The sequence below is a fragment of the Corvus cornix genome, chromosome 4, assembly GCF_000738735.6.
Source record: "Corvus cornix cornix isolate S_Up_H32 chromosome 4, ASM73873v5, whole genome shotgun sequence".
Classification (NCBI taxonomy): domain Eukaryota; kingdom Metazoa; phylum Chordata; class Aves; order Passeriformes; family Corvidae; genus Corvus; species Corvus cornix.
This window is the reverse complement of record NC_046334.1, coordinates 57,373,824-57,400,704: the sequence shown is the minus strand read 5'-3', so window position 1 is coordinate 57,400,704 and position 26,881 is coordinate 57,373,824. Positions and strand designations below refer to the sequence as shown.

Sequence of the window (26,881 nt, the reverse complement as noted above, 5' to 3'; positions counted from 1 at the left end):
GCAATCTAAAGCAAAACCCACATTATTCAAGGGAACGTCAGTGTCAGGATTTGACTGGTTTTGAAATGCCACTACACTGAGAAAAGCCTGACTGTTGCAACAACAAATTCAGGAGTCACAAGGTGTCGAAATGTATCACTACACTTGTAAAAAAGAAAACTTATTCTAATAATACAATTAAGGATAAAAGGTAATTGCCCTCCCCGCCACCATGATTTTAATTAATGTTTTGAAAAGCCATTTTAAAAAAAACAAACGCCACTAGGCCTTCATCTTCAATATTTTGTTTGTAAACCAGAGTAAATTTGTTAAGTACTAATTTGCTAAAGACACAGCTTTATGCAGTCTTTTTTTATTTCTAAACAGGTACCTTTCTATCTGTCTAGACTTGCAAGATGTGTCTATAGTTTCACTGGAGAGCTTTAATTGTGGATGACCTTTATCCTTAACTGCTATTTAAAGTCTATTCACTGGTGGAAGAAACTTCTGGAGCCTTACAACCTTCTCAAAGTGAGCAACCAAAACATCCACAGGCCTCAAAATTATTTTGAATTTGCTATGTGGAGATCGACTTGTTGTATAAAGCAATATTCTGATTATCACAGACACAATGGATATTCTTCTAAAACAATTTCTTTCCTGATTATCTACCCTTGTGTGACGCCTATAATCTGCTTTCCCTTAACGTGAGTTAGTTTCTAAAGCTGATGGACAACTTAACTTCATCTATTCTATTGCAATAGTACCACAGTCCAAATGATCTTCCAAGTTTGTAAAAACACATCGAGCCCTTACTCAGTCACCATTTGGAAGCAGAGCTTACTACACAAACAAATTCAAGCATTAAAGCAACACATTTTCCTTGAAGTGTCTCTCTATAGAGATGTCAATGTATTTAAACAAACTAATTTTTAGTAGCTTTTCAATACAGCTATGGAATTATACTTCAGTTTCCTGTAATACCTTCCTGTATCTCTTGAAATTTGTGTTGTCACATTGTAGTTTAGGCTATCCTCAGGATAAAAGGCTTAAACAATAATTTCATAGAAGGAAGACCTATCACTTTGACAAATAGCACACTTCCTCCAAACCACACACAGAAAGACGGCTGGAGAGAGTGGGCAGGAAGCTGAGGGGTTGAGAGGTGAGAGGATCAATATGCACTGCTCCCCTGGTACCTTTTGTGCACAGTATTGCTCAAGAGAAAGGTTAAGCATGGAATGATATTATTTCCCTTCTGGCAGATAGGGGTAGTTAATAAAATGGAGTGGGGATTGACTAGAGTCCAAAAATGGCACAAAAGCAGCAATGTGATAAGGTTAATTACCAGACTTTCAGTGTATTAATTTACATATAAAGAAGTAAAACTTTGCCTCCTCCACAAAAACTATCAGGGAAGAACTCTACCAGAGGACTCCCAAAAGAGGCCCTTCCCTAGAGGTCTATCGATACTCTGTCATCTCAGTTAGAGAGAAGCTAGATCAATCTAGCAAGATCTTTACAGACTGGGAACAGGAACAGAACTGGAACAGAACAAAGTTTCAAGTACTCATACAAACAGCATGGAATTACTATAGAAATATAAATCTGTCTTATAGAAATGTTTGTTTTCTGACTTCATTAAGTAAATAAGTACCTCAAAAAAAGGTATATACTATTTATAATTTTTAGCTGCAAACTAAAGGGGGTGTTAGAAAATTAATTTTCTGATTTTCTTCTCATTAATGAGTAATTAATCAATTCTGAGAAAAGAAACCATCCTTCCTTAAAGCTACTATTTCTGATAAAATTCTCATAGTAAATTAGTCATTATGAGCTTAATTTGTACAGTTCTTGGTCTTACGCCACTGCTAATCAACTTGTGCCTCAGGAATAAGTCAAATAAGTCAGTGTACAGGTTTTTGTTTCTTTCTTTTTTTTTACTGAATGAGCAAATCAATCACACATCAGTGTTGTAAATTTATGTGCAAAAGCATTGAAGTGCTTTACTACAAATTACAACGTAGAAACACGTTAACTAAACAATTAAATTCATACAATCAGATTTAGGAATATAACAACACAAAGAAGAAACAGAATTACAGTACATTTACAACACAAGACAAATACATGGAATTCATTAGAAAATATTGTAATAAATAATTCATGAATTATAGTGCAATTGATTTATGCATAAATATAACTAATTGCCTAAAAATCAGTTGTTAACAAAAATCTGTCAAAAATCAAGGCAGCCACAGAGTTTTACTAAATTACTGCGACAATGGAAATACTGCAATTAAAAAACAAATACAAGTATTTGTACTGTAAACAACTAAAAAAATCAGTCTCACTAAAGTTAATATACAATTTAATATAAAATTGTCATTAGCTACCAGAAATGGTTTAAACAGCTTTACTGAGCAGTAGTTCTAAAAACAGAGGCACTGTTTTTTAATATAAAATACTTGAGAAACATTCAAATAAGTAGAAAGCATGTAGGGCTTGCTTTCGCCTTCATTTAAAATTCTGCTGAAACAGGAATTTTCACAAATTGTCAATTACTAAGTAGTGACTGGTAACTGAATTTATAAAACAGTTCAAAATGTATAATTTAAATGACATTAATGAAATACATAGGGGTTGGGGAAGGAGAATTTACACGTTTCCCTGCCTTTCCTTAGTTGTGTAATTAAAGGTTAGCCTAATAATTAGAAACAAATAATTCTGTTCTTTAAACACTTACAGGTTGAATATCATCTATAAACTATCAAAAAATATTTTAATTGCTATTTCTGACCAAAAAATAAATACAAGTACTAAAATGTTGAAAATTAATTATAATATTACATACAAAACTACTGAGTATTGTTAAGTCAATAGTAAAATGATCCCTGATTTTATGAATCCTGTTAAATTTTTGGTCAGGTCATCTTTTAAATGATATAAAAAGACTACTGTCACTTGCCTTCAATATAAAGTTCTGACTCAAACTTTTAACAGTGTCTGAGGAGTAGAAAACATCAGTATGGTACAAATATTAGGCAATGTATTCAAGCCCCAGATTTTTGCAAGTAAAACTGTATAAAGACAGACGTTGAAACTTTTAAGGTTTTTTCAGCTGCATTTTTCAGTGGGGATATACTCACAAATTAATCCTGGCCCTCAAAAAATATGGCTTAATTCTTTTAAAATGAACGATGACCCTGACATCTGCTGTTCTGCAAACTCCTTATCAGGTACAGTTCTGCTTAAAATCATAGAATCACAGAATATGCTGAGTTGGAAGGGACCCACCAGGATCACTGGGTCCAACTCCTGGCCCTGCACAGGACACCCCAAGAATCACCATGTGCCTGAGAGATTCATTCTGTAATATGCAAGTAAACCTTAATGACTGAAGAAGATTCAGTATAGATCTGAGAGACCAAAGAACTGAGATACTGGTTGTGCAGTTTCAAAGGATTATTCTGTTCTAAAGTGGAAGTTGTCATTTTTTAGTAGTGTTAATAGATATGGGCTAGATTTTGCCATCAGTATTGCAGCATGCTCTCCACTGAATTTAATGGCAAGTTTATCTATAAATAAAATTACCTGATGTGGCCCATACATATCTAATGTCCCATTTAATTTCTATAGTTAACCCATACACATGCAAATTTAAGTGGGGGAAAAAAATGTGTGCATGTGCACCGCGTGTATAAAAATTGGAGAAAGTATTTTTCTATGCCAAATTAGATACATACAGAAAAAAATACATGTTGAGAAGAAAAGGGCATTGATGTTCAGTAGTGAATGTATGAAGCAAGCCCCCATTCATATGTAGACATATACTTTTGATATTACATAAAAAAATTAAGTGTGATAAAAAGTCCAATGTGGATACTTTGAAATTCATGTAAAAACTGCAATATGAAGGTAATTGGTCTCCCTTAAATTCTGTTAAAAGTTATGTGTTTAAAATGAACTGCCTAACTTCTAACTACCAAATTTATAAAGAATTTATATTATTGAAAGTTCAAAACAGCTTCACTGTTTCATATTTGTATTTCTATCAAGACCCTGAACTGCAAATTTGGTTATTAGCAAGATGATAATGTAACTTGGTATTCATTTTGATAAACTGAAAATGTTTTGAAATGTCACAGCAGCAAATACATTACAGTTACAGTGAGGTTTTTCAATAGGAGTGTGACACAATCCTTAAATAAATTTTAAGTAGTCATAACATCAACTAACCAGCACATTTAAACAAAAAAACAAACAAACCCAAACCATTCTCAAGCTCATTCTGTGCACATTATGAACATGCTCTGTTGCATTCCAACTTTCTTTTTAAACCTTACAAGTTACCTTAATTGTTAAACTAAAAAGGAAAATTATGTTAAAGTTTAAATTATTTTATGCTCTTAGTATTCCATCTTATTTCATATTTAATAATTCTATAACTACAGTAATTTCTCAGATTTCATAAGTGTACACTTTGTAAACACCAATTTCTTTCTAAACCAACAACAAAATTTTCTTAAAATGATAAAAAAATGCAGTTTATGCCTGCTAAACACACATTTTTGTAATGAAATGCTTTTCTTACTTGTATTGGATATTTAAATAATGAACGTTTTTTCTTTCACAGAATGTACTATAACCTACTAATACTTCACAAATCCACTTCCTTTTAAGGAACTAGCTTTTTTTTTTTTTTTTTAATCCCTTGCTGTGTAAAATCTGAGTTACTTACAATTTATTGCAAGTATTCTGTGAACTACAGAAATCTGCTAACCCTTGGTTGTGTACTTCCATAATAAGATGGATAATTGAATGGGTAAAGTGGTTCTTCACCAATTAAAAATTATGCTTCACATGACAAATACTTGTTTTCCCAAAACATCTTTATGCTAGTGACTACTAAATAAAACCTGAATCTTTTCACCTATTTATACAAGGATTATATTAAATACACACTATCAGAATTAAGTGAGCAACTCTGTAATTCTGTCCACAGTGAAAACCCTGAATAAAACTATTTTTCAAAAGGCATGTATGTGGTTTTTGAACTGTATAATTTCATGTCTTCTGTCAGAGTGAGCATATGTATTTCTCACATAGTGTGTGTATACAGACATACATACACACACACAAAACAATTCTCTAACAATTATTCTACACAGGCTTGCTACTATTTTTGCAGCTGCCAGTCCCTGAATCTGTCATATTAAATAAGCCAGTATCTGGTAATCGGAGTTTCTTCTTCGGTGGAGTCTTCAATGTTCCAGATCTTTCTTTTACTTTATATTCTAAAGTGCTGTGAGGTACCCCATAAATTCCTTGTGCTTTGGAAACACTCATTTTCCCACTCATTACCATTGCAATTGCTTCTTCCATTATTTCGTGGTCATACTGCCGATAGCGGCCACGTTTTTTCCTTGGTTGCTTATTATCTTTACGATCCAAACTATCTTCTGTATTTTCTGAGGTTCCATCTACTGTCCCATTCTTAGCATTAAGACACAAAGGAGAGAGGTCCCCATGCAGAAAGTAGGAGTCAACACTTGAGTGAGTTACAGGTCCAGAACATTCAATTTTGTTCTGTTTAGGGAGGATATTTTTCAATTTTTGAAGAGCTGATCCTTCTAAGACTGAGGACGTTTTAGAAACGTGGTACATAACATCCAGAAGACCAGCAGTATCAGACTGTGGTTTGGACACAGAACTTATTCTTAGCTGAGGAATTTTTAATTGTACAGTAGGACTTGAAGTTTCATACTGTAGATTTTCACTTTTTTCTTTAAACTGAGTGACCATTCTCTGTAGAGTTAACTGGTGGAGGTAACTGGAAGCTGTTGGGAATTTTAATTCTGAGGTTTCAAGTAGACTGAGTTTACTTTTTTCTGTGCGCTCTGCTTGAGCTCTTGCCCACAAGGCTACTTTTTGTAGGACTGCACAAGTTTCTTTACTGTCTTTAAATGAATAACTATCATTGAAATCTCGAGTTTTATTTTTAAAAGGTGCAGGCTTTCCTGCTGGTAAGGCTTCTAAGTGGAGAAGTAAAGTTTTTTGAGGTATGCCATAAAGTATGCCTGCTTTATTTATGTCCAGTGCTCCAGACTGAATGTCTTTCAAAGCTTTTGAGAGCAAACCATCTGCAAACTCAGCACTTCTTTCCACATAGTCCTCTCTGTTTCTGTGTAGTCTCCTGGATGGATGGAATGAAACGATGGTAAACTGATGTATGAGAGACTCTCACACAGCTATGGAAGGGAAGGGTCCACTCCTTTATTATACTCCTTGCTTCGGTAACATCACTGCTTCTGATACTTTTTAGCCTTTGAGATGTGGTAGTTAAATGATTATCCTAGCAAAATGTTACAGTTCTGGTAGGACAGTGTGTCAAAAATCATACCGTGGCTTCTACAGCAGCCCTTCCAAGAACTTTATATCCTAGCTCAGTATTTGGTAATAGTCTCATGTGCTTGCTATATTCCCTTGTTCACATGCTTGCAGAGCAACACTGTTATAATTTTAATTATACAATTAACGTTCCATTAAATACCCAAATCCTGAAGGAGTTTTTGTTAGTAGAAACGTGACGTTACCGCTAAACAAGTAATAAAAGAGTCAACCCCCTTATAGAAAAATTTGCAGCAAAAAGTACATAACTACACACAAACATCCCAGACTTACACAAAACTAGGCTTTCTACAACAAGAAGATAAAGTGCTGTAGTTAACAATCAAGTCCATTTTTCGCAAAATAAGACACAATTTTAAAAACTTCTACTCACTATTTACAGCTCACTAATTACAAAGCCATTCATTTTCAAACTTTTTCATATCAGCAAATTAATAAAATGCACTTTTGTATCATTCAACAAATGCTGCTACTGTAGTCCTATTTGTAATAAGTTATTTGTAAGACGTACAGGTGACAAAAAGGGTCCTGCTATGGCTAGTGGATGGGAGGATGCCAAGATCATAAAATCCAACAAAACAATGCAATTCACTAATTCTGTGGTAGCTTTCAGCAGATGCAATAACATTTTCCTTGCTGAATAAAGAAATTTAACCATTTGCCACCACACACCATAGTCAGAACCATGATGCAAGTATAAGTATGATGATTAAGAGCTCTCTCTCACACACTTGCTCTCTCTCTATTAAGGAATATTATAGATAATAGTAATTTAACTTGTTCATGTTAGTTAAAGAAGATTTTACATCTAATTATTAACATGGTCATTTTTGTCCAAAATTGAAGTTTCCTAAATAAATTCTAAAAGAATTATTTGCATTTTCTTCTACTAGTCTCTTACTTTTAATGTGTTATGTAATCAATTTTCATGTAATTTTTAGTAACATGAACTAAAGTTTGGTGATTGTTCTGATAACTTTTCTTTAAACAGAAAAAAAAGGAAAAAGACAAATGAAACATATGATATATACATAGACACACACTTATGAGTGACAAAAATTCTTTTGAAAGCAAAATAGGAACCACATGTGTGTGCCAGTATATACAGGTATGTTATGAACATAAAACCTGGCCAGAGAAGAGAAGAGAAACCTGGATTGTCTTTTTGATAAGCCAAAGAGTCCTAAACGTTGCTTACCCAGACACTGAGTTTTCAGAACACAATGGATCATATTTTGGTTCTTCCAACCTTGCGCTTTTCTTTGTAGAGAGATCTAGCACTCCATCCCCTGCAAAGAACGAGTAGTGATGATAACAGTGGTTTTAAGGAAGATCTCAGAGATTTTGTCAGCAAATGGTTTTTCACCTATGGCACAATTTTCAAATAGCTACTTTATCTTGTAAAATTTCTGACACCTTATTCCATTAACAGTATCAGCCATCAGCAAATTATTTTGTATATTTGATTTGTAACCAAACTTTTTTAAAATTGAGGGGGAAAAAAAAAAGTAAGCCATTCAGAAATAATAAAATTTAAAAGAACCCGTATTAAACAAACATGACTGCTTTCCTAAAAATCACATATGTATCTATATTGCACTGTTTACTTTCAAGGCAACCAAAAGACTGCACTTGATATTATTATTATAATATAATAATAATAAATAAAATAATGTATAATTATTATTCATATTTACATACTGTAAACATCTGATGCTGAAGTTGAACTTGACATAACTAAATCCTAGGCTTACAGGATAATGCAAGTTAATAAGAATCTCAGGAGGCCTCCAGACCAACCTCCTGCTCAGAGCAGGGTCAGCAATGACACCAGACCAGGTTACTGGATGAGCAGGTACCAGTAACTGGGTAACTTCCCAGTAACCAGTAACTTCCCTGTAACTGGGAAAAGAGCTTGAGCCCAATATAGAGTTCAAACACTTAACTATAGGTATTTCTCCAGCTGCCTCCACATACATGCAATAATGAAATTAGAAAAATGAAAGACCTAAACTGGGGTGGAAGTCCACTCTGTTAAATCACTGGTAAACACTAAATTCAAGATTTATACTTGGCTGTTAAAGTCTATGAGTATTGAAACAGAACAAGACACTTTTTAAAAATTAGTATTTAAAAACATTAGCAGTGAAAATACTCCTTTTAAAATTTTTTTCTTATTAAAAAAAAAAAAAAAAAGACATTTAAATTTTAATTAAATACCCTAAATATAATTAATTTCATACCTTTCTTCCTTGGTTTTCTGTTTCAAACTTGGGCTGTTTTGTATGCCTGAGCTCTGCGAATTCAATTTTGAGTTTCAACATGTAGCTCAACATTCAACTCTATAATTACCCTTATACTACCCCTTATTGCATTTACAGTGTCATTTTCATGTTACTGCCTATTATTTCTAAAACATCAATCAATTGCATATATTTTCCCACAGCCTCAGATGCAGACAATGAAGCACTGGTTGAAGGATCCAAACGCCAATAGTCAAATAAGAAAATTGTTTTGGTAGCCCTCCTTTATACCAATAATGCAAAGAAATAGAGTTCTGTGTAATAATCAAATCCAGATATTTGTTTTGGACTGCTTTTTGACTGTTCTTCCACAACTATTTTGTACTATTTGAAGGAGGTTAAAGAGAGAAAAAGTAACATCGTAACTCAGCATTAGGGGACAAATATATATATATGCCACTTGTCAAAAAAGTGGTTCCTTTTCACTGAATACATTCCTTTTAAAGTCTTTCTTACGAAAGTTAAAAGAAGGAGTAATGCTAATCAACCTTCCTGATGCATTGATATTACAGAAGAAAAAGCCAATCAAAAACACTACAGAAACATTCCACATGTACTTTTTGGCCTACTCAGGAATACCCAAGCTCAACCCAAAGCCCCCGAGTTCTGTGCAATAGACATTTCATCTGTTGCATTCTGTCAGTCAGACAAAGTACATCTCCCTTTCTTAAGTGCTTTTGTGTCCCTTTCACAACTGTTTCTCTATCTTCAGTCGATACTCTTAGGCATTATGACAAAAATTTTAGAAGGCATCACTGGAGAAAAAACTACTTCAAAGCTGACAACTTATCAAGCAATAAAGAGCTAATTGTCTCTCCAACAATTAAAAAAAAAAAAAAAAAAGACAAAGCTAGCTGGACTTTTAGGAAAAGAAAAAGCCCCAACACACAAGCAAAATCCAAATGTAAGATTCCATAATGAAAATAATTTTCATTCCCAACCTTTCAGAATTGGCTATGACAACACAAGGCTAGTAATCAGTCGAAAAATGACTAAAAAAGACCACAGTAACGAAAATTCAGGTTCCTGAAACAAAAAAATAGATACATTTTGGGCCTCTCAAGGGTAAGCGGCACTGAAGTAATTTGAGGTTCAAGACAGTTGGTTCTCCCAACACAGCAAACGCAAATTCATTAAGTACATGACACCTCCCTGAAGACAATGCTTTATGGGAAGGTGATACTCAGTAAAAAGAATCATGCAAGCAATTTGATATGCATAAAAAATACCAGATAAAGTCACTGCACTACAGACTTTTATTTAGGAATTTCACTTGAATTAAAAAAAAAAAAAAGCAAACCAACCAACCAAAAAAAAAAACCAAACCAAACAAAAACAAAACAAAACAAACCCCTAACCCTCACAAAAATCCACCTCGAACTGATAGGAAAATGAGAGTATTTGCTGTAAAGCTCTAAGACATAGTGAAACCCCACCTTATGAAATGAATGTATGTATATATACACAGTACAGTCGAGATGTTCACTTTGGTACATTAGGTACAGGACCAAAAACTTCGCAAAGAAGCATCCTACAGGTGGACTATGAATCCTGGAAGCTCGCTACTTGCAAGGTAGAAGTAGTCTTCTCTAAGCTGAGCCAGAACTTTCTATTATTTCTTACAAATCAGCCAAAACAGGTATTACAGCAAGAATTCCGGACAGGAACTGAATTACATCAGGAACAGAAAAAACACTCTGTAAGGTGGTTTTAATAAAAGATATGAAATTACTTCCACTCTTCAGGTGAAGCCATGCCTACTAAGAAGTGCATCTTCATAAACAATAGTATATAACACTGGATAATATAGAAAAACATATTAGATGTTTTTCAGGGTTGCTACTCATTGTCTTCTAATGGAGCTATTTCTATGCAAATTAAATTATTCTGATCTTCAAAGAAATGGCTGAACCTCTGGCCTTTGCTTCTCAGTACAAGATCATCAGGTGCAGCAGTACCAAGACTAAACTAAGTGTGATCAAAGTTCGTCTTCAAAATAATCAGGACCACAATCACTTGAAACTCCTCCAGACTAATGATGTTATGGAAACAGGCAGGGGAAGAGAAAGAAGCAGAGACCAGGTCAGCCTTGAATTCCTACAATTGGTATTTCTACACTGATTTCTAAACTTCTGAGTTTTTTCTGGGTTTCAGGAAACCTCTCATTAGCTATTATGAACCATCTTACTAGATCTGATAACCTACTCTACTCAGTCCTCAGCCTCCAGGCAGGGGAAGCCCTCCACTCCTAGTGTGGAAGAGCACATCAGCCTGGCTGCTACCTGCAGCTCTTTGCTCTCCTAGTACCTGCTATCACTGGCTTAGGGATCTCAGAGATTTATCCCTGCGTACTCTAGCCTTAGTTTCTGGCCTTGGTTTTGCTAGCTCTGAACTTGTCTAAGGTCCTTTGTGAACCCAGTGACCCATGACCTCCCATCACAGCAGTTCCAGATGTTTAAAAACTGTTGAACAAAACCTGCCCATTACCTGTTTCTTCCTCTGAGAATTTTCAGCAAGCCCTACCAACTCCTAATATAGTGAGATTTAGTAAATAACTCCCCCTTTACCTTATCCATCCACAGGATAAGGGGTTTTGTAGCAAGAAAACAACAGTCTTGTCTTCAGTACTTTTCCGGATGGTGACCTGCCTTTTGCTATTTTCTGTGCTGCTGAACCCAGAAACAGTTTTCAGGAAACTGTCAGTAAGAACATCAAAGCCTTTTATTAATTCTTAACTACCACTTTGAGTAGCCCCTTTCGACTTGAAGTGCTATTTTGTAACATGAAAAAATGCCAGATGAAAAGTATATGGCCATATATTGGGCGATCATGGCACAGTCCTGGCAGTATGTGTGAGGACTGGCCAGGGACTGCCCTGTGCCGGACACAGATGGCTGGCTCCCACAGCCCCACTGCAGGACACAGCCACTTGGGTAGAGACTCTGGAAAACTGTATTTAAGAGAGGGGAAAAAGTGCCAGATGGACAGAGAAAATGGGAACAAAAAGAATGAGAAAATGGCAGAGGTAAGCCCAATGGCAGAGAGAAACCATTAGGTACAGACTGTGGACAGCTCACACCCAATTTCCTTGCACTACAGGGGTGGTGGTGGTGGTCACCAGGGAACCTGGAGTGAATCTGAGCCTGGGAAAGGAGGGAAGAAAGGCAGGGTTTTAATGAGTCTTTTTGTTTTCACTACCTGAATTAATAATGAAATATTTATATTAATAAGCAATAATTTGCATTATTTGTTCCAAGCAAAGTCTGTTCAGCCCATGATGGCAAGTGGTGGTACGCAACAACCATGGCCTTATCTCAACTCATAAGGTCTCCTTTCTGTTCTTCTCATTTTCTCCCCTGTGCCATCATGAGAGAGAAGTAAGCAAGCAAGCATCTGACAAGGGGCTTGGCTGTGACCCACCATGGCAGCCAGGGAAGAAAAACACCTACTCCCCTCAAAAATGTAGCTTTTTAGGGTGACTTTCTCATTCAAAAGTATGAAACTGTTTCTTGAACATATTTACAGCTCATATAATTTACCTTTGAGAACATAGCATGCATATCTTCAAAATGCATAGTATTTTCACCAATACATGTAGTAAAAACAGGATCTTAAGGAAAAGAAGTTTATTTTCAGTAAAGTTTGGAATTCTTTCAATATACTGCCAGCTATGTTTTTGATGTCTTCCAGTCTATGATGGCTCAATGAAACACGGGAATTAGGAAAATTTGCTTGCGTATTTTCACTGTGCTTACACACTATCATTGGTTCCAGAAGATCCATAAACAGCTTGTGCAGCTTGTGCAGCTAAACCAGCAAATTATATATTTGTACTGCTTCTACTTCTGACTCTTAGAGTCACTTTGCTTAGAAGCTTGAGGGCTATCAATTCTCCCATATCTACCAAGGGAAAGAAGCCTCTGCATCAAAGTTAGCTGCTGCTAGGAACATTCCTGAAAGAGCTCAGCACCATGACTGCGCAAGGAAATAAGTTGCTGCAGGATATTCCAAGACCGTTCCTTACTCACCGTTTCATTTTGCAAGGATGCTGCTTTTTCATTAACTTAGTCTGGAGGAAAAGCAATATTGTAAAAGCACACAGTAACACCCCACTTTTGTTAGTTGCAGTACATGGAAAAGAGGTTTTGTTTCACTATACAGAGTATTCCTTTTCAAGTCCTGGACAGTCTTAAGAGTTACATGGATTAGAAAAAGGAGCAGGATACAGGTATTTTTGGAGACAGCTGCTGCTAACTGACTGACAGTGAAATGATTGCCTGATTACCAGCAAAGTACACAGGAATTAAAGCACCTTGCTAAATTACCACACTTCCACAGAAATGCAGAGGAAAGTAGAGCATGCTCTGGGACTCCACTACCAGTCGGTGTCAGCTGGACACACCTGGATGCCAGTGCTTACACACTCATAGTACTAAATGCTTCAGTACCAGAGGTGCAGAGGGTTGACCTTGGCCAGTAGCTAGACCCCCAACTCAGCCCCTCTACCACTCCCCGTCCCCAGTGGGGGGGGCAGGAAGAAATAAGATGAAGATCAGCAAGATAAATACAGGGAAATTACTTGCCAAATACTATTACAGGCAAAACAGACTTGGGGAAAATTCATTTATTGCAATTTACAACAGATTTGGATAAGGAGAAAAAGATAAAAATTAAAGTGCTTCCCCACCCCTATCTTTTCCCAGGCCCTCCTCTATTTTCCCCCATCCCCAGATGGCATAGGAAAGAAAGTCAGTACAATTCTTCTCTCCAGCTCCTTCTTGACAGGCCACATATCCTTCAGGAAACACCCAGATGCTCCTCTGAGGGATCTTCCACAGGCTGCAATGTGAATGAGTATCTGCTCCATAAGCTGCAGTGGGAACACATGCTCCACCAGGGTCCTCTCCATGTGCTCCACGGAAACGCCCTGGAGTCTGGAGCACCTCTATCCTCCCCTCTCCCTCACCTAGTTCACTGTGCTGTTTCTCACTCCTCTGCCTGTCCAGCATTTTTGCACTTTCTTAAACATGCTTTCACAGCAGCACCACGAACCCAACTCGTGTGCTCCACCTCAGCCTGGTGTGGGTCTGTGGCAGAGCCGGCTGTGCCTCGCACAGGGAAGCCACAACAGTTTCTCACAGATGCCACCCTACAGCCCTCCGCAGCTACTAAAACCTTGCCATGTAAGCCCAAAAATCAGATGTATCAGGTCTGGAAGCGTCAGACCTCAGGATTTTTTGGCTTCAGAGATGGCCTCCAGATACTGGACTAAAGTAAGAAGCTTTCCTTAATGGAGGAACTTCAGTGGCAGAGTATCTTTTCAGTGCTGAGCTAGCACTTAGCTTGGATCTGCTCAGTGCAAAAACAATTGCTTCTAGTGATCTGGAAAACAAAGTTTACTCCTTCCTCTCAAGCCCAAGAATCACTGCCACACAGGACCAAGACTGTCTGTTTTACTATTTAGATCATTCATTTCTAAGACTACTACTGTAAATACAAAGCAGCTCCCTAAGCAGAAAGTGAACCTAAAGAATTTATACTTAGATCATTATCTGCTTAATAGGATTTAAATTAAAAGATTTCAACTTTGAGGATCCATCAAAGCAATGTACAAATTTGAACTTCCTCCTCTATTACTGCCACTTCATTTGGAAATTGTAACAGGAACTACAAATAGCAAATACTAAAGAGAGTTGCATGACATTCGAAAACATGAGAATGAAACCATGGTACAGCTTTTACGAGCCTCCAGACCAAAGAAGTATACTATGTTAGACAGAGAATTATACATTTCAAAAAATGATCCAATTAAAAAAACCTTCATAATTCCCTACTGTAAGCATATGACACTTCATTATAACCAAGATTTCTTCAGGAAAAGTACAGGTGCAATAATAATAATACATAGTCCCTGACAAAAGCTAACTGAAATAACTTTTTCATGAATCTTTGCACATAGAACACAACGCAAATAAAAAGAGCAACCTGACATTTTTCATCTTGAACTTACTTGCTTGTGTTGCCATCACTACAGTGAAAAGCTGAAATAGCTCAAAATTAACACATTCATGGAAAACAGAAAGCACAATACAATTTCCCTAGTAGGTAAGATGTTCAAGCTACCTTTCTCCAACTACAGTCTTATTATTTCACTATTTCTTCTCATTTCGGCATCTCTTAATTTCACAGCAAGACTACTACCTTTAACATCTAAAAAGCACTCCAGCAAACATGACAGTCTAAGTTCTGAGACTCTGCAGTGTCTTACATAGTTTAATGTGTAACTTGTATACTGTGTGTGCTGAGCAACTATTTTAGACTTAGGTGTTTCACTGAAGGTGCACAATTCTAAACTTGTTCTTTAGCCTTACTGTAAGAAAAAATCCAATGATATGAAAAGATGATTTAAATAAGTCAATTTCTTTATATTTTAGATTTTTCTTAGACAAAAGATGAATGGATTTTCAGATAAGGGTGGCAGCATAACATTCTTCCTGTCCCTGCCCACCTTCTGCCTTCCCTTTTATTTCTCAAAGATTTTTTTGCGGCTCAGCAATGACCAGAACCTGCCTTTGGTGACTTTGCTCCCTCATGAACATATAAGACTAGTTATTTATAATCAGCTGTTGAAGTAAGCAACAAGCTATAGTGCTGATATCATGAAAGAAATTTTTATTGCCCTTGCCAAAGAAATGTGCTTCAACCTGACCAATTATAAACCTCTAAAATCTGTAACTGATCCATAGCAAAATTACATCCAAGTACAATGTGTGTTTTCTCAGGATTTAAATACAAAGTGTTTACTAAAGCCTGGTATGAACTAATTTCCAGTGACCATACAGAATAAAAGCAGGAATTCCAGTATTTCTTAATGCTTTTGCTGTCAAAGAGAAAGGATGCATGAAATTTAACTTAGAATAGATATATTTAGCATGAGAAATCCATCAGAGCTCCCTGTCCCCAAGGATATCCAATTAAAAACTGCATCATTAGGTACACACATACCGAATCTGCTCTCATTCTGACAATGTATATTAAGATAAACAAACAAACAAAAACCCTGAACAAAACCAAAAAAACTTAGTTCTGGCTACTTTCAACTTTTTTAGTATGGTACATGACATACATGTCAACTTTTCCCTTTGGTCTGCAGTATTACAGGATTAACACGGACCCTGGTATCTGTAAAAGACAAAAGCTGCTTTTGCCACTGCTTTCAGCTGCACATGACAGCCACAACCCTTCCCAAAAACTGCTGCTAATCCAAATCTAGTTCAAAGTCCAAAATGCTCTTGTGATTATAGTGTTATCAGTTTTGGATAGCAATATTCCTTGAGGCAAAGCAATTATTTCCTTTTCATAAAAGATAGTGAGACAGACTTTATTTTTCTAAGTTTACTCTGTTAAGAAAGCGGCACTGATCTATAATGATTAAGGTATGAAGTATGGAAGTTTCCTCCCACATTAATCTTCTTTTCCAATCATTCCTACCAGCCTGTATTTAAAGAATCGAAGTGTTCAAGAGCTGACACAGACTGAGAGACATTTGCTCTCTAAAATCCTAGTCTCTTTTTCTCTTTTCTCAGGCTTCTTGACAGCCATTTCTGCAACAGAATTTTGAACCACTGTGACCTGTGACAGCACAGGTGAGAGGGCTTAGATTCAGTATTCCAAAGCTGAGAAATTTCAGTGCCACTTATTTAACACAGGCACTCAGAAATTAGAATACTTATCTTCTAATACACAATACGAAAAATGTTTCTATTTGACATGGACATTTGTTTTTTAAGGGAATAAGATGCCATGAAGTAAATAAATGACAGCAAAACACAGATTATCAGATACAGAAATTTACCTTGCTGAGTATTCTGTTCTTGAGTTCGATTCACAGTGAGGTCTAGAGGGCTATCCTGTTCTTCCTGAAGGGAGTTTTCCGTTTGGTTCATTTGGATACTTTTACACATCAGACTTGGTTCAAATGATGAACCATTTCTGTTCTCTTGAATTTTGCTACTTTTTGAAATGTACTCAATCGCAAACTGACGGATCATTTTTTTCATTAATTCCTGAGCAACTAGGGGAATGTTAGGATCACAGTTCTGAGGAAGATCTGGAAATAAAAAACACAGGCAACAGATACATTAAGAACCAAACATAATTACTTTTCTTATTATAAGTATTTCCTATAAGCACACAAATGAGTTAAATAAGTACATCTGTAATGAACATATTAATTCGGATGTCTAACAAGTTTCTTTAATGAGCATTCCTAACTGGAGGTCACTTGGAAGAACATGTTTAGCACAGACTGTTAATTTTTACGTTACTCGTCTATCATAGCATGCAAGTGTATGCATTACTTATGGGAGTCAGATTCTGTATTGTTGGCAAGTAAGTTGACTTTTCATTTACAGACTGTTCATTTTCAGTTCTGAAAATAAAGAATTTTGAATACAAACCAAAAAAGTAAAATAAGACACGGATTAATACAGAAAGAAGTTACTTTCAGAGAACAGCCATAAGAATAGTTTTAAAGTGTAGTTCTATAGATTAGTCCTCTTCAGAACATATAACAATTGGACTTCTGAGGAATTGATCTTAAAAAGGAAAAAAAGAAAAAAGAGATGTGTTCCACTCTCAGACTATAATCCCCATTGCAGGTTCAGGATTGAAATGTCAAAACCAATATGATGCTACTTGAAATGTCCCATACAAGCAATTGAATACAAACAAAGTTTTAAACTTTTACTGTAAAATCTTACAGGATTTTCAGGACATTTTCAAAGTGCTAGCAATGAAAACACTTGGGAGAAAAGCTTTATTTCCTATTCTAAACTGAGTGTATCCTATTATTTGCTTGTGCATGTAACATTTCAATGGACAGAAGTATTTCATTTTAGAAACAAACAAAAAAGGACCAAACATGATACATATGGCTTTATTTTAATGTTATTTATCAGCTAGAAAAAAGCTAAACTTATTAACAAGCAAAACAAACTACAATTGTGAATCACCAAAAAGAAACCTAATAGAAGCAACAGAAAAAACAAAATGTAAGTGTAACTTAGCATAAATAACAATGTAATTAAGAAACTCACAGTAAACTGCGCTGTTGCATTGATGACTGCAACACACCACAAGACAAGCACAATTGACCATACTCAGAATACTGTGTTTTCCCTTAAATAGGCAGTAACAGTAGCACTTACTTCACTATCCCACTCTTCCTTCTTTCCTTCAACTTTACACCTCTCCTATCACAAATATCCTTTTCAATATTTTAACCACTGCCCATGTTTGAGTTCCTAGGTAATGAGTGAAATAGTTTTCAATCAAGAAGGGACAGGGATTTAAAGCAAGTGTGAAAGTGGTAAAGAAGAACTAGCTTTTAGGTAAGCCCTGATTCCCTGGAGGAAATACCAAAGGACATGGTTCGGTAGTTACTGGGATAATAAAGTTAATCTGAAACAGATAAAACAGATTATAAACTGAGTTTTGTTTTCATGGAAGTGAAGAAACTGAAAGGCCTGGGTTAGGTAGATGTTTGCATGCAAAGTGTACATTTCCGAATACGAAGTTTGGAGGATCACACAGCATATTTGCTCAAGCATTTTATGCCAATGAAGCTTTATCCATCTACTATCCAGAGAGTGACTGCCGGCACTGATCAAGAAATGCTGCTCAAGTTTAGGATGAATGTGCAGAAAATCGTCTGCTTGACTGTTTCAGGTTCATTTAAAACATATACCATTTGGAGAATTAATTTTCACCAACAGAACATTGCAAGGAATTACAAACCTGCACCTATGAGGTCTGATCTCTATAGCACAACAGGGCAGCTGACTGATTGCCCAGATGCTTCCTGTCAAGACCTTTTGGTCAGCCTCTCAGCAGTGCTTGATGAGGTACAGTGAAGCTCCAACATTTGCAAGACATCTTGGCTTGAAGAGAACTTACCCAAGGCATGACAGAACAAATCTGCTTATGGTTAAAGCTCTATCTTCCACCAATCTTTCAACTAGATCTCTATCAAAATATCTAAAATTGACAGGTGTTTCTCAAAGATAAAAGGTAAAATTCTAAGTATGAGATAAAATTCTAAATGATGGATAATACCTACACAGAGAAAGATCTTTCCCCACCATGTAACCTCCAGGCATAGGTATGCTCTGTTTATATTGCTATTTCCTGATTCCTAAATAATGAACCCAATAAATGTTCAACTGGAAGTTACTATCCTAGAGACACACTTAGAAGTAAAGAAAATAAATTCAACAACAGATATTGGAGCAGTAAGGCAATAGGTGTAAAGTACTAATGTATATGCAAAATACGAGAAAAGAACACGGGAAGTTAAGAGACGAAATTAAATAACTGAATTATCTAGGAACAAAAGTGTTTGCATGACAGGGAAATGGTAGTTCTAGACAATGAAATTTACTGATCAACAGTTAAGCTTAAAAAACCAAAAATTTGACTGCCTGTAATCAGAAACTCATACAAAATGAATTACACAAAGCATTATCAAGACTGAATATGTGGTCTGGAATGACCCTGCTTATATAGAGCAATTAGTCTCTTGCATGCACACAAGAAAAGCTTCTTTGACTACTTCTGGATAACAGGTGATTATCAGTGCAAATGGGAGAGTTATTTTACTTTCTGGTGTGATCTGTACCTTTAAGAAGCAAAAGACCAGAGAATATAGGGGACCTACCATTAGCTGGAAAGCACAACAGCCTGGAACAGATTTCTCCTTATTAATCTCCATCCCTGCATCAATTTTTATAAAACTGCAAGACAAAACTAATTCAGAACTGCCAAGTTTCTACTGCCTTTCTATTCCACTTTAGACTCTTCACATTGGTAACGGCCAAGCATATATTTCTTTTAGACACTTGGAGGAGAAGTCAGCTTCTCCATTAGGAGCAAAGTCACCTTTTGACCTAGTTAGAATAATAAAGGATTTATCTTTTTGTTCTTATAATATTTTCTTTAGTATTAGTTTAATTTTTTTGTAATAACTTCCAAATACTCCCTATGAAGAATAAATGCAGCAGAATTTCTCATATATTCAACTGCTACAGCTATTGTCAGTTTACAGATTTTAAGTTGATTTAATCTAAAAAGGTAATAGGAGGGGGTGATGTGTGTGTATCTCAGAGCATATACACTGAAAGATGTGCTCCCAGGGTGCCTCTGAGGTGCTCTTGCTGCTAAATGCATATTCAATCTACAGGGTTAGACTCAGGTAATCTAAACTTACCTGCCATAAATGCAAATAGTGTTGCTATCACATTGACTGTTCTGTAATGTGAATCATTAACTGGCAAGTCATGGTGGAAGTACCTTGGGAGGTCTGTAGTAAAACTGCTTGTTCAAAGTAGTCATCTATGAGGTCAAATTGGGTTTCTCTGGATTTTACCTAGTTAGGTAAGGAATACTTCCATGGATGGGAGACTCTACAACCTCTGGGTGCTTGTCCTCATTTTTCCTCACATTAAAAAGAACCTCTCATTTCAACTTGTTTGCAATCTGTCATTATCCTGCTATGCACCATTGTAAAGACTTTGACCCTGCCTTAAAATCATAAAGTATCCTGAGTTGGAAGGGACCCAACAAGGATCATCAAAGTCCAGCTCCTGGCCCTGCACAGGACAGCTCCAAGAGTCACACCATGAGCCAGATTATTGTCCAAATGCTTCTTGAACTCTGTCAGGCGTGGTGCTGTGCTGGTACTGTGACTTCCCTGGGGAGCCTGTTCCAGTGCCCAACAGAAGAACATTTTCCTAATATCCAGCCTAAACTTCCCCTGGCACAGCTTTGGGACTGAGGCTGACCTCAGGTCTTGTCACTGGTTACCACAGAGAAGAGATCAGAGCCTGCCCCTCCACTTCCCCTTACAAGAAAGTTGTAGACTGTACTGAGGTCTCCCCTCAGTCTCCTCTTCTCCTGAAAAAGGCAAGTGACTTCAGCCACTCCTTGTATGGCTTCCCCTTTAAAGCCCTTCACCATCTTTGTTGCCCTCCTTTGGATGCTCTCTAATAGTTTAACATCTTTCTTTTATTGTGGTGCCCAAAGCTGTCCCCAGCACTCGAGGTGAGGCTGCCCCACTGCAGAACAGAGCAGGACAATCCCCTCCCTTGCCCAGCTGGCAATGCTGTGCCTGATGCCCCCCCAGGACAAGGCTGGCCCTCCTGGCTCATGTTCAACTTTCCATTGACCAGGACCTGCAGGTCCCTTTCTGTGGTGCTGCTCCCCAGCATCTCATTGCGCAGTTTATTCCACCTGAACATGGAGAAGAACTTCACCCATCCTGTGATTCATAGTTGTAATTTTCCACTACACATGTGACATTTGTAATTAGTCATATAAAATCTTTAAATGCAATGAAACATATTTTAGGGCAATAAAGGTGTTAGATATCTGAACTTAGTATCACTACCAAATATTTCTTAATTATTATCAGCAGATGGCACCAGATATACTTGGTATGACCTGAATAGGGTTTTTTTTCTAAGATGCTTTATTAGGTGTTGCGACTATAGCTACTTACAAAGTTTTAAATTTACATGCCTACATCTGTTTAAACTCCTATTTTTCACAGTTGATATAAAATATGAAGCAGCTGTATTTAGTCCAAGGATCACGTATGTATATGCATACTACTTCAAACCCAGTAGAACAGTCTCTAAAGATTTAGAATAAAAGTTAGCCCTAATGTTCCTCTAGTTTCTCTCAGATCACTGCAGACCTGATGTTATTAGGATAAAAGAAGGCTGAATTTGTATGATATAATTTGATTTTTTCTGCTTGTGATTGTCAAGGTAACAGTTTGAAGGCAAGAGAAGAGAGTAATAAACATCATGTAATCATGACTAACGGCAATGATTTAATTCAAAGCTCACATTTAGGATTAATACTTCCTCAGTTTATGTGCTGCACCAGTTTGCAACTATTCAAATCTGTACTATTAACTATTCTGCACATTAGGTGGGATCACTAGACTGCAAAGTCTATGGTGACAGATTTGATGGACAGTTCAGAGTTATACATGGATTTGGCAGGACAATGAATAAGAAGTTAAAGCTCCCAAAATAGTATTCCGTAACAGTATCCCATTTATTGAAAACGAGTACTTTTTCATTAAAAAGCCAACCTAATGACTTAATTTCTCTTCTGACACAATACCAAAAGGCAGTGGAAAGCAGCAGGGAATCACAATCCCCTTTGCACCCTACAATCCTCTTGTGTGAGCAGCAGGACTAAGAACACCCGATTGCTTCTCAGTGTGTTTCATAAGCTCACTCCATCTCTCCCCTTTTGACAAAAAGGCCACATTTTCTTGTAACAACCCCGCCTCAATAGCCACCAAACTGTCCCAGAGATGCTCTTAGTTCTACTTGTAAGACCACTCGGGTCACTGTCAGATTACCAGCACATCAAAAACGGAATACAACTATTTATTCTGAGCTATGTATCATGACTAGTTCAGTTAACTTGACTGATCAACAAACAGAAGGAAAAAGGTTCACTCTTTTGTTGTCATAAACATTCTACCTCTTTTCTTCCTCTACTCAGGTTGCAATTTTCACTACTCTATATCCAGTCATATTTCTAAGAATCCTCGTAAATGTAGTTGAAATGATCAAGAAATTCAGAGTCAGTGAAGACAGTAACACTGGCAGGTCAACACAAAAAGTATGCTTTACCTCCTTAAGAAAGCAGCTGAAACCCCACTAAACATTCTTTATAGAAAAGCTGTCATAGCAGTTTACTGCACAAACTGTGTCAGAGCTCTCAGTGATTACAGAAAACCTTCCAGATTTTGAAAGGACGAATTAGATTTCTTAAAATTATTAATAAAAAGAAACTTCAGGTTGTGGATGAAGTGTGCACAACTCAAAACTACACCTCAGAAAGTAACACTTTTTTTAGTCTAAAATAATGTGTGCATGATTACATTGTCACAGGTTTCCTAAATGAAATATACATTGTCCAAGAAGCACAACTAGCTTATGACAGCTCTGCAACTGAAAGAAAACTACAAAAAGAACTGGTGAACTCAGAGTTAAATTCAGGTATATGGTATGATGTAAGAAAGCCATATTTATGAATGGAAATATTTTACTACATGACAGAGACGTCTAGAAATAGTAAAGAGCTTTAAAAAGCTTACAGGAAAATTACTTTGGGATAGCAAACATGGTACTGAAGATACTTGTCAGAGCAGCCCAGAGAAACTGGAAAGATTCAAGTAATCTCAAACATTTTTCCTGTAATTTTGTGCCTCAGTTCCTTAACTTCTACAAGAGCTTCTCATGCGTCAGTCTTCTCTTGGTGGATCACATCCTGAAGACAGAACCTGATTCACAACTAGGGGTTTTTTTGTTTTGTTTAAAGACATCACACTAATATTGCATGGAAAAATGAACTTCTAAGAACACACAATGTGGATTACTAGAAATAGAGAAAATTAATAGTCTGTGAACAAAATGTCTGACCAAGCATTTAAACAACTGTGGTTCTGCTATATAACAATGATCACGTCACATTCTATAATAATCATAGTAAAAAAAGACTTAATACGTATTTTTTAAAGCACACTGTGTTTTTCCCTTAACAAAACAGAACAGTTGAACTTCAGCATTATGTAAGTGGAAAAGCACCAAGTCTACTCTGCTTACACCACCAAAACGGTAAGGAGAGATGCCATACTTGAGAAGAAAGCATCTGGGTTTCAGCTACATTGTTTAGTGGCAACAATCAATGTCTTATGACAAGAAGGACTTTGGATTTGCTGACATGTCTGCTGAGCACAGGCCTTTCCCACAGACAACTGACTACCAAACTCATCTTTCACTAACACAGAATGAAGTTGGGTTCCTAACAGGAAGTCTTTGTTATTTACAGCATCACAAGGGTTTACCCATTTTGGCAGGAGTTCTACCATCTTCTATCCCAGATTCTACAGACAAATTGTCATACATTAATGTTTGAAGGCTGTATGCTCCAGACAACAATATATCATGGCTGCATGTTTCGAGATCTTCTGAACTAGTTTCCTGACATTAAAAAAACCTCCAAACTCACAACCAAATCCCCTCAAACTAGTCTGCAAATTAAAAAAGCCAGAGTAAATAAAATAATAAAATAAAATAATGGGACCGACAAATGAACTCTCTAATTTGCTCACTAGTCTTAGATGTTGTCCATAGAGGCCTAAATTAGCTACAATAGTAAGAGAGTAGTTCATCTTGAGGAGTTTGCAATCCAAACAAGTGTTACTCTGTTTTAAAGAGCCAGCCAAGAATTCGACATTTTTCTGACAATGACAGCACATCTGGTTTAGGACCAGGTATAAGAACTACTCCTTAGCTAAACAATAACTGAAAATTTTTTTGGTTCCTTTCTTCGTAAGTTTATACTTGCACTGAAAAACCTGCAAAAATCAGAAAGCAGACTTTAGATTTTCTTTGTAAAACTCTTCATCTTCCTCCTAAAATCCAAATCAGTTTCTTGAATACCTCATAAATTGGTTTCACATGCCCTTTACATTTTTTTTCCTTTTCACTTCCTGTAATTTGAACAGCTTTATAAAGACTCTGCTAAAACCTGAACTGAAGCAATACTCTTAGTAAATTCTTACCCAAGAATACAGAAGTACTTCAGAGAATCACAAAAAACCCTGGAAGTTTTGCTTTTCAATAGACAAAACCTCTTTAACCTAGCATTATTGATCTTGCAGATCAAACCTAAAGAAGGTGCTAAAAGCCAAATGTTCTTTGTGAAAAACTTCACTTAAAAGTCATTCACTCTACTAAGGTGAAGTCATGCCAAGTTTCACTTCTCCCATGACAGAAGTTCCTCTCAAGGAGTATCGAAAGAGATCATCTGCAGCAGGAGCATAAAGCAGGCAAACATTGAAAAACATTGTACACATCAAGACCAAGAAGAGATCTGACAAAGTAGAAATTTGAAGGAATTAAAATACCTGCCTAGGGAGATGCCATGCAACTGGGCCTGTGATGAGAACATAGTAAGACTTTAAGAAGTAATGAAGTGCCAACTTCATTGGCCATTGTATTTCAAATGGAAAATAGCTGGTTTGAATGAAAGCCAAGAGTCCAAAGGATGGACTCAAAATGCTGTTGCATTCTATTTCAAGTTCTTTAAAATGAAAAAAAGCAAAATGTAGACAGAGCAGACACAAAGTCTGTACAGAAAAAGATTCTACACACCCCAGGTTCAAGGGCATAATAATCTCTCCTGCTACAGCAATGTAAAAGGGAGAAAACAAACTTTGCTTTTTTCTCTCACCTATGTGAAGGAAGAGAATGTGTCTGACTAACTCTTTGTTAAAAGCAAGAGAGAGCTGTCACCCTAGCCATACTCAGCTATTCTGACATCCACATACACCTACTAAACCCAAGAAAAAAATCAGTGAAAATTGTAGTTCCTGCATTCACAGTAACTTCATTCACATTTCTTCATTCACATGAATTTAGGGAAGAAAATGAGTATTTCTGCTGCTGTTGACAGTGAGTAACCAAGTAACTTTCATGAACTAAGCTGACTTGTCACTCACTCATGTACTGCTGTATCTTGATGAGTGTCAAAGAACAAGAACAGTCAAAGAATTAATGAGCTACTAAATACTGTATTTTGACAAGAAGTTTTAACCTCTAACTTGGATGTATTTGAAGGAGCAGCTTTTGTGCAAGAAGATCCCAAATTCTATTTTGCATTCTGCAAAACACATTTTCTCACCTAAAATGTTTTTCCTGTAGAAAGCCAGAAGTGAGAATTTAGGAACAGAAAACGTTTAAACGCTTAAAATTCTAGAGAATGACACCTGAGGTTGGGATGAAAACAAAGTAGCAGCTCATGGTAAAAAGAAAAATCCGATACAATTTATGAACAGGGATTCAAAGGAGTGACACATAATGCATCAGGACAAAGAGGAATGGCAAGTAGGAAGAGTAGTACTTCATTTGGTGATTCAAGTAAGAAAAAGATTAAGGAAAACCAAAGGAATAGAAAAGAGAAACAGCAGAAACATCTATTTCAGTAGATAAATAAAAAAATACTTAATCAAAATTAACCCTGAATAATTTGATTCTTCTAGGTTTTTTTGTCATATTTCATAATACAAAAGACTTTTATTACCTTTCTTTCGAAAGAGTGCATTTAGATAGTTTTCTGCTTGGCATTCAATCTTATCAGTGTTGGACTGGCCCTGAGATGACAGTTCCTCTGTAGGCGTTGACTGTGAAGAACCGAAAACTGATGCACGATCCTAGAAAACATATGAAGATCATAACATCTTTCAGAAGTTAGTCTGCTGGTAGTAAAATATACCATTAAATTATTGAATGGAATAGAACTACTAAAATCAAACTACCTTGAGTCAAAATGCAAAATTAACTTATTTGCAAAATTTAATTCTCTGATTCTTACTTTCATACCAAAAAATGAGTGTTGGGAAGTAATGCTTAATATAATGCTCATACTTACACTGGCTGTTTCTTTGTGTAAATTACAAAAGGAACATTTCTCATCCATAGACCAGTCAGTTAGCTCTTCTGGCTCACAGTCTTAAAGGAAGAAAAGAAAGCTAGATGTTTTAAACAAGCAAAAATGGATTTTGAGAACAAAATACACATCCTAAAATTCTCCTAAATAAATTCCATCAATAATATATGTATTTATTGGCACAATGCATTCAGTTGTATTCAATTCTTCAGATACTATCAAATTCTTGTCTGGCTTGTACAGCTCATCTTACAAATAGCAGAGAGTGCCTTTCTTAAAAGGAAAGGTAAACTCAATGTAATGTAGTAATTAAACTGATTATCTGTCATAATTAGTGGAGGCACCTGAATACTGCAAAGAAAGCTATGAATTTTAGACATCATTCTTTTTAACTGAGGTGTGCAAACTTGTAGTAAACTAAGCTAAGAATTAGAATATGGACTCCTCATCATGTGAGCTACACACGTTGTACTTACAGTATTGTAACTGATTTGATATCATTCCTATAGGTAAATCCAAGCCTTACACTCACTTGTAGCACTTTATTTATCTAGAAAAGTGCTTTATATGTTTTATCAGAAAATGTACTTTGGTCTAGACGGAATGCAGGACTTAGACTTATATTGCCTATATAAATTCCAGTCTTCTACTGA

The 26,881-nt window shown here is 36.3% G+C and overlaps 1 protein-coding gene across 8 annotated transcripts in view; it reads right to left on the bottom strand.

The window, feature by feature from the left end:
* Positions 1-26,881, bottom strand: part of LCORL (ligand dependent nuclear receptor corepressor like) — an 84,861-nt gene that overhangs the window by 25,874 nt on the left and 32,106 nt on the right. For 4 of the 8 annotated variants that reach the window (XM_039551709.1, XM_039551703.1, XM_039551706.1 and 1 more), the window contains 4 exons: positions 26,211-26,290; positions 25,863-25,992; positions 16,549-16,803; positions 7,589-7,679 (listed from right to left, as the gene is read on the bottom strand). In XM_039551709.1, coding sequence (XP_039407643.1) covers positions 7,589-7,679; positions 16,549-16,803; positions 25,863-25,992; positions 26,211-26,290 — 556 coding nt within the window. Of the gene's footprint in view, positions 1-1,896; positions 6,176-7,588; positions 7,680-16,548; positions 16,804-25,862; positions 25,993-26,210; positions 26,291-26,881 lie in introns of those variants that run through there. The other 4 variants (XM_039551708.1, XM_039551707.1, XM_039551711.1 and 1 more) reach the window with 4 other exon arrangements.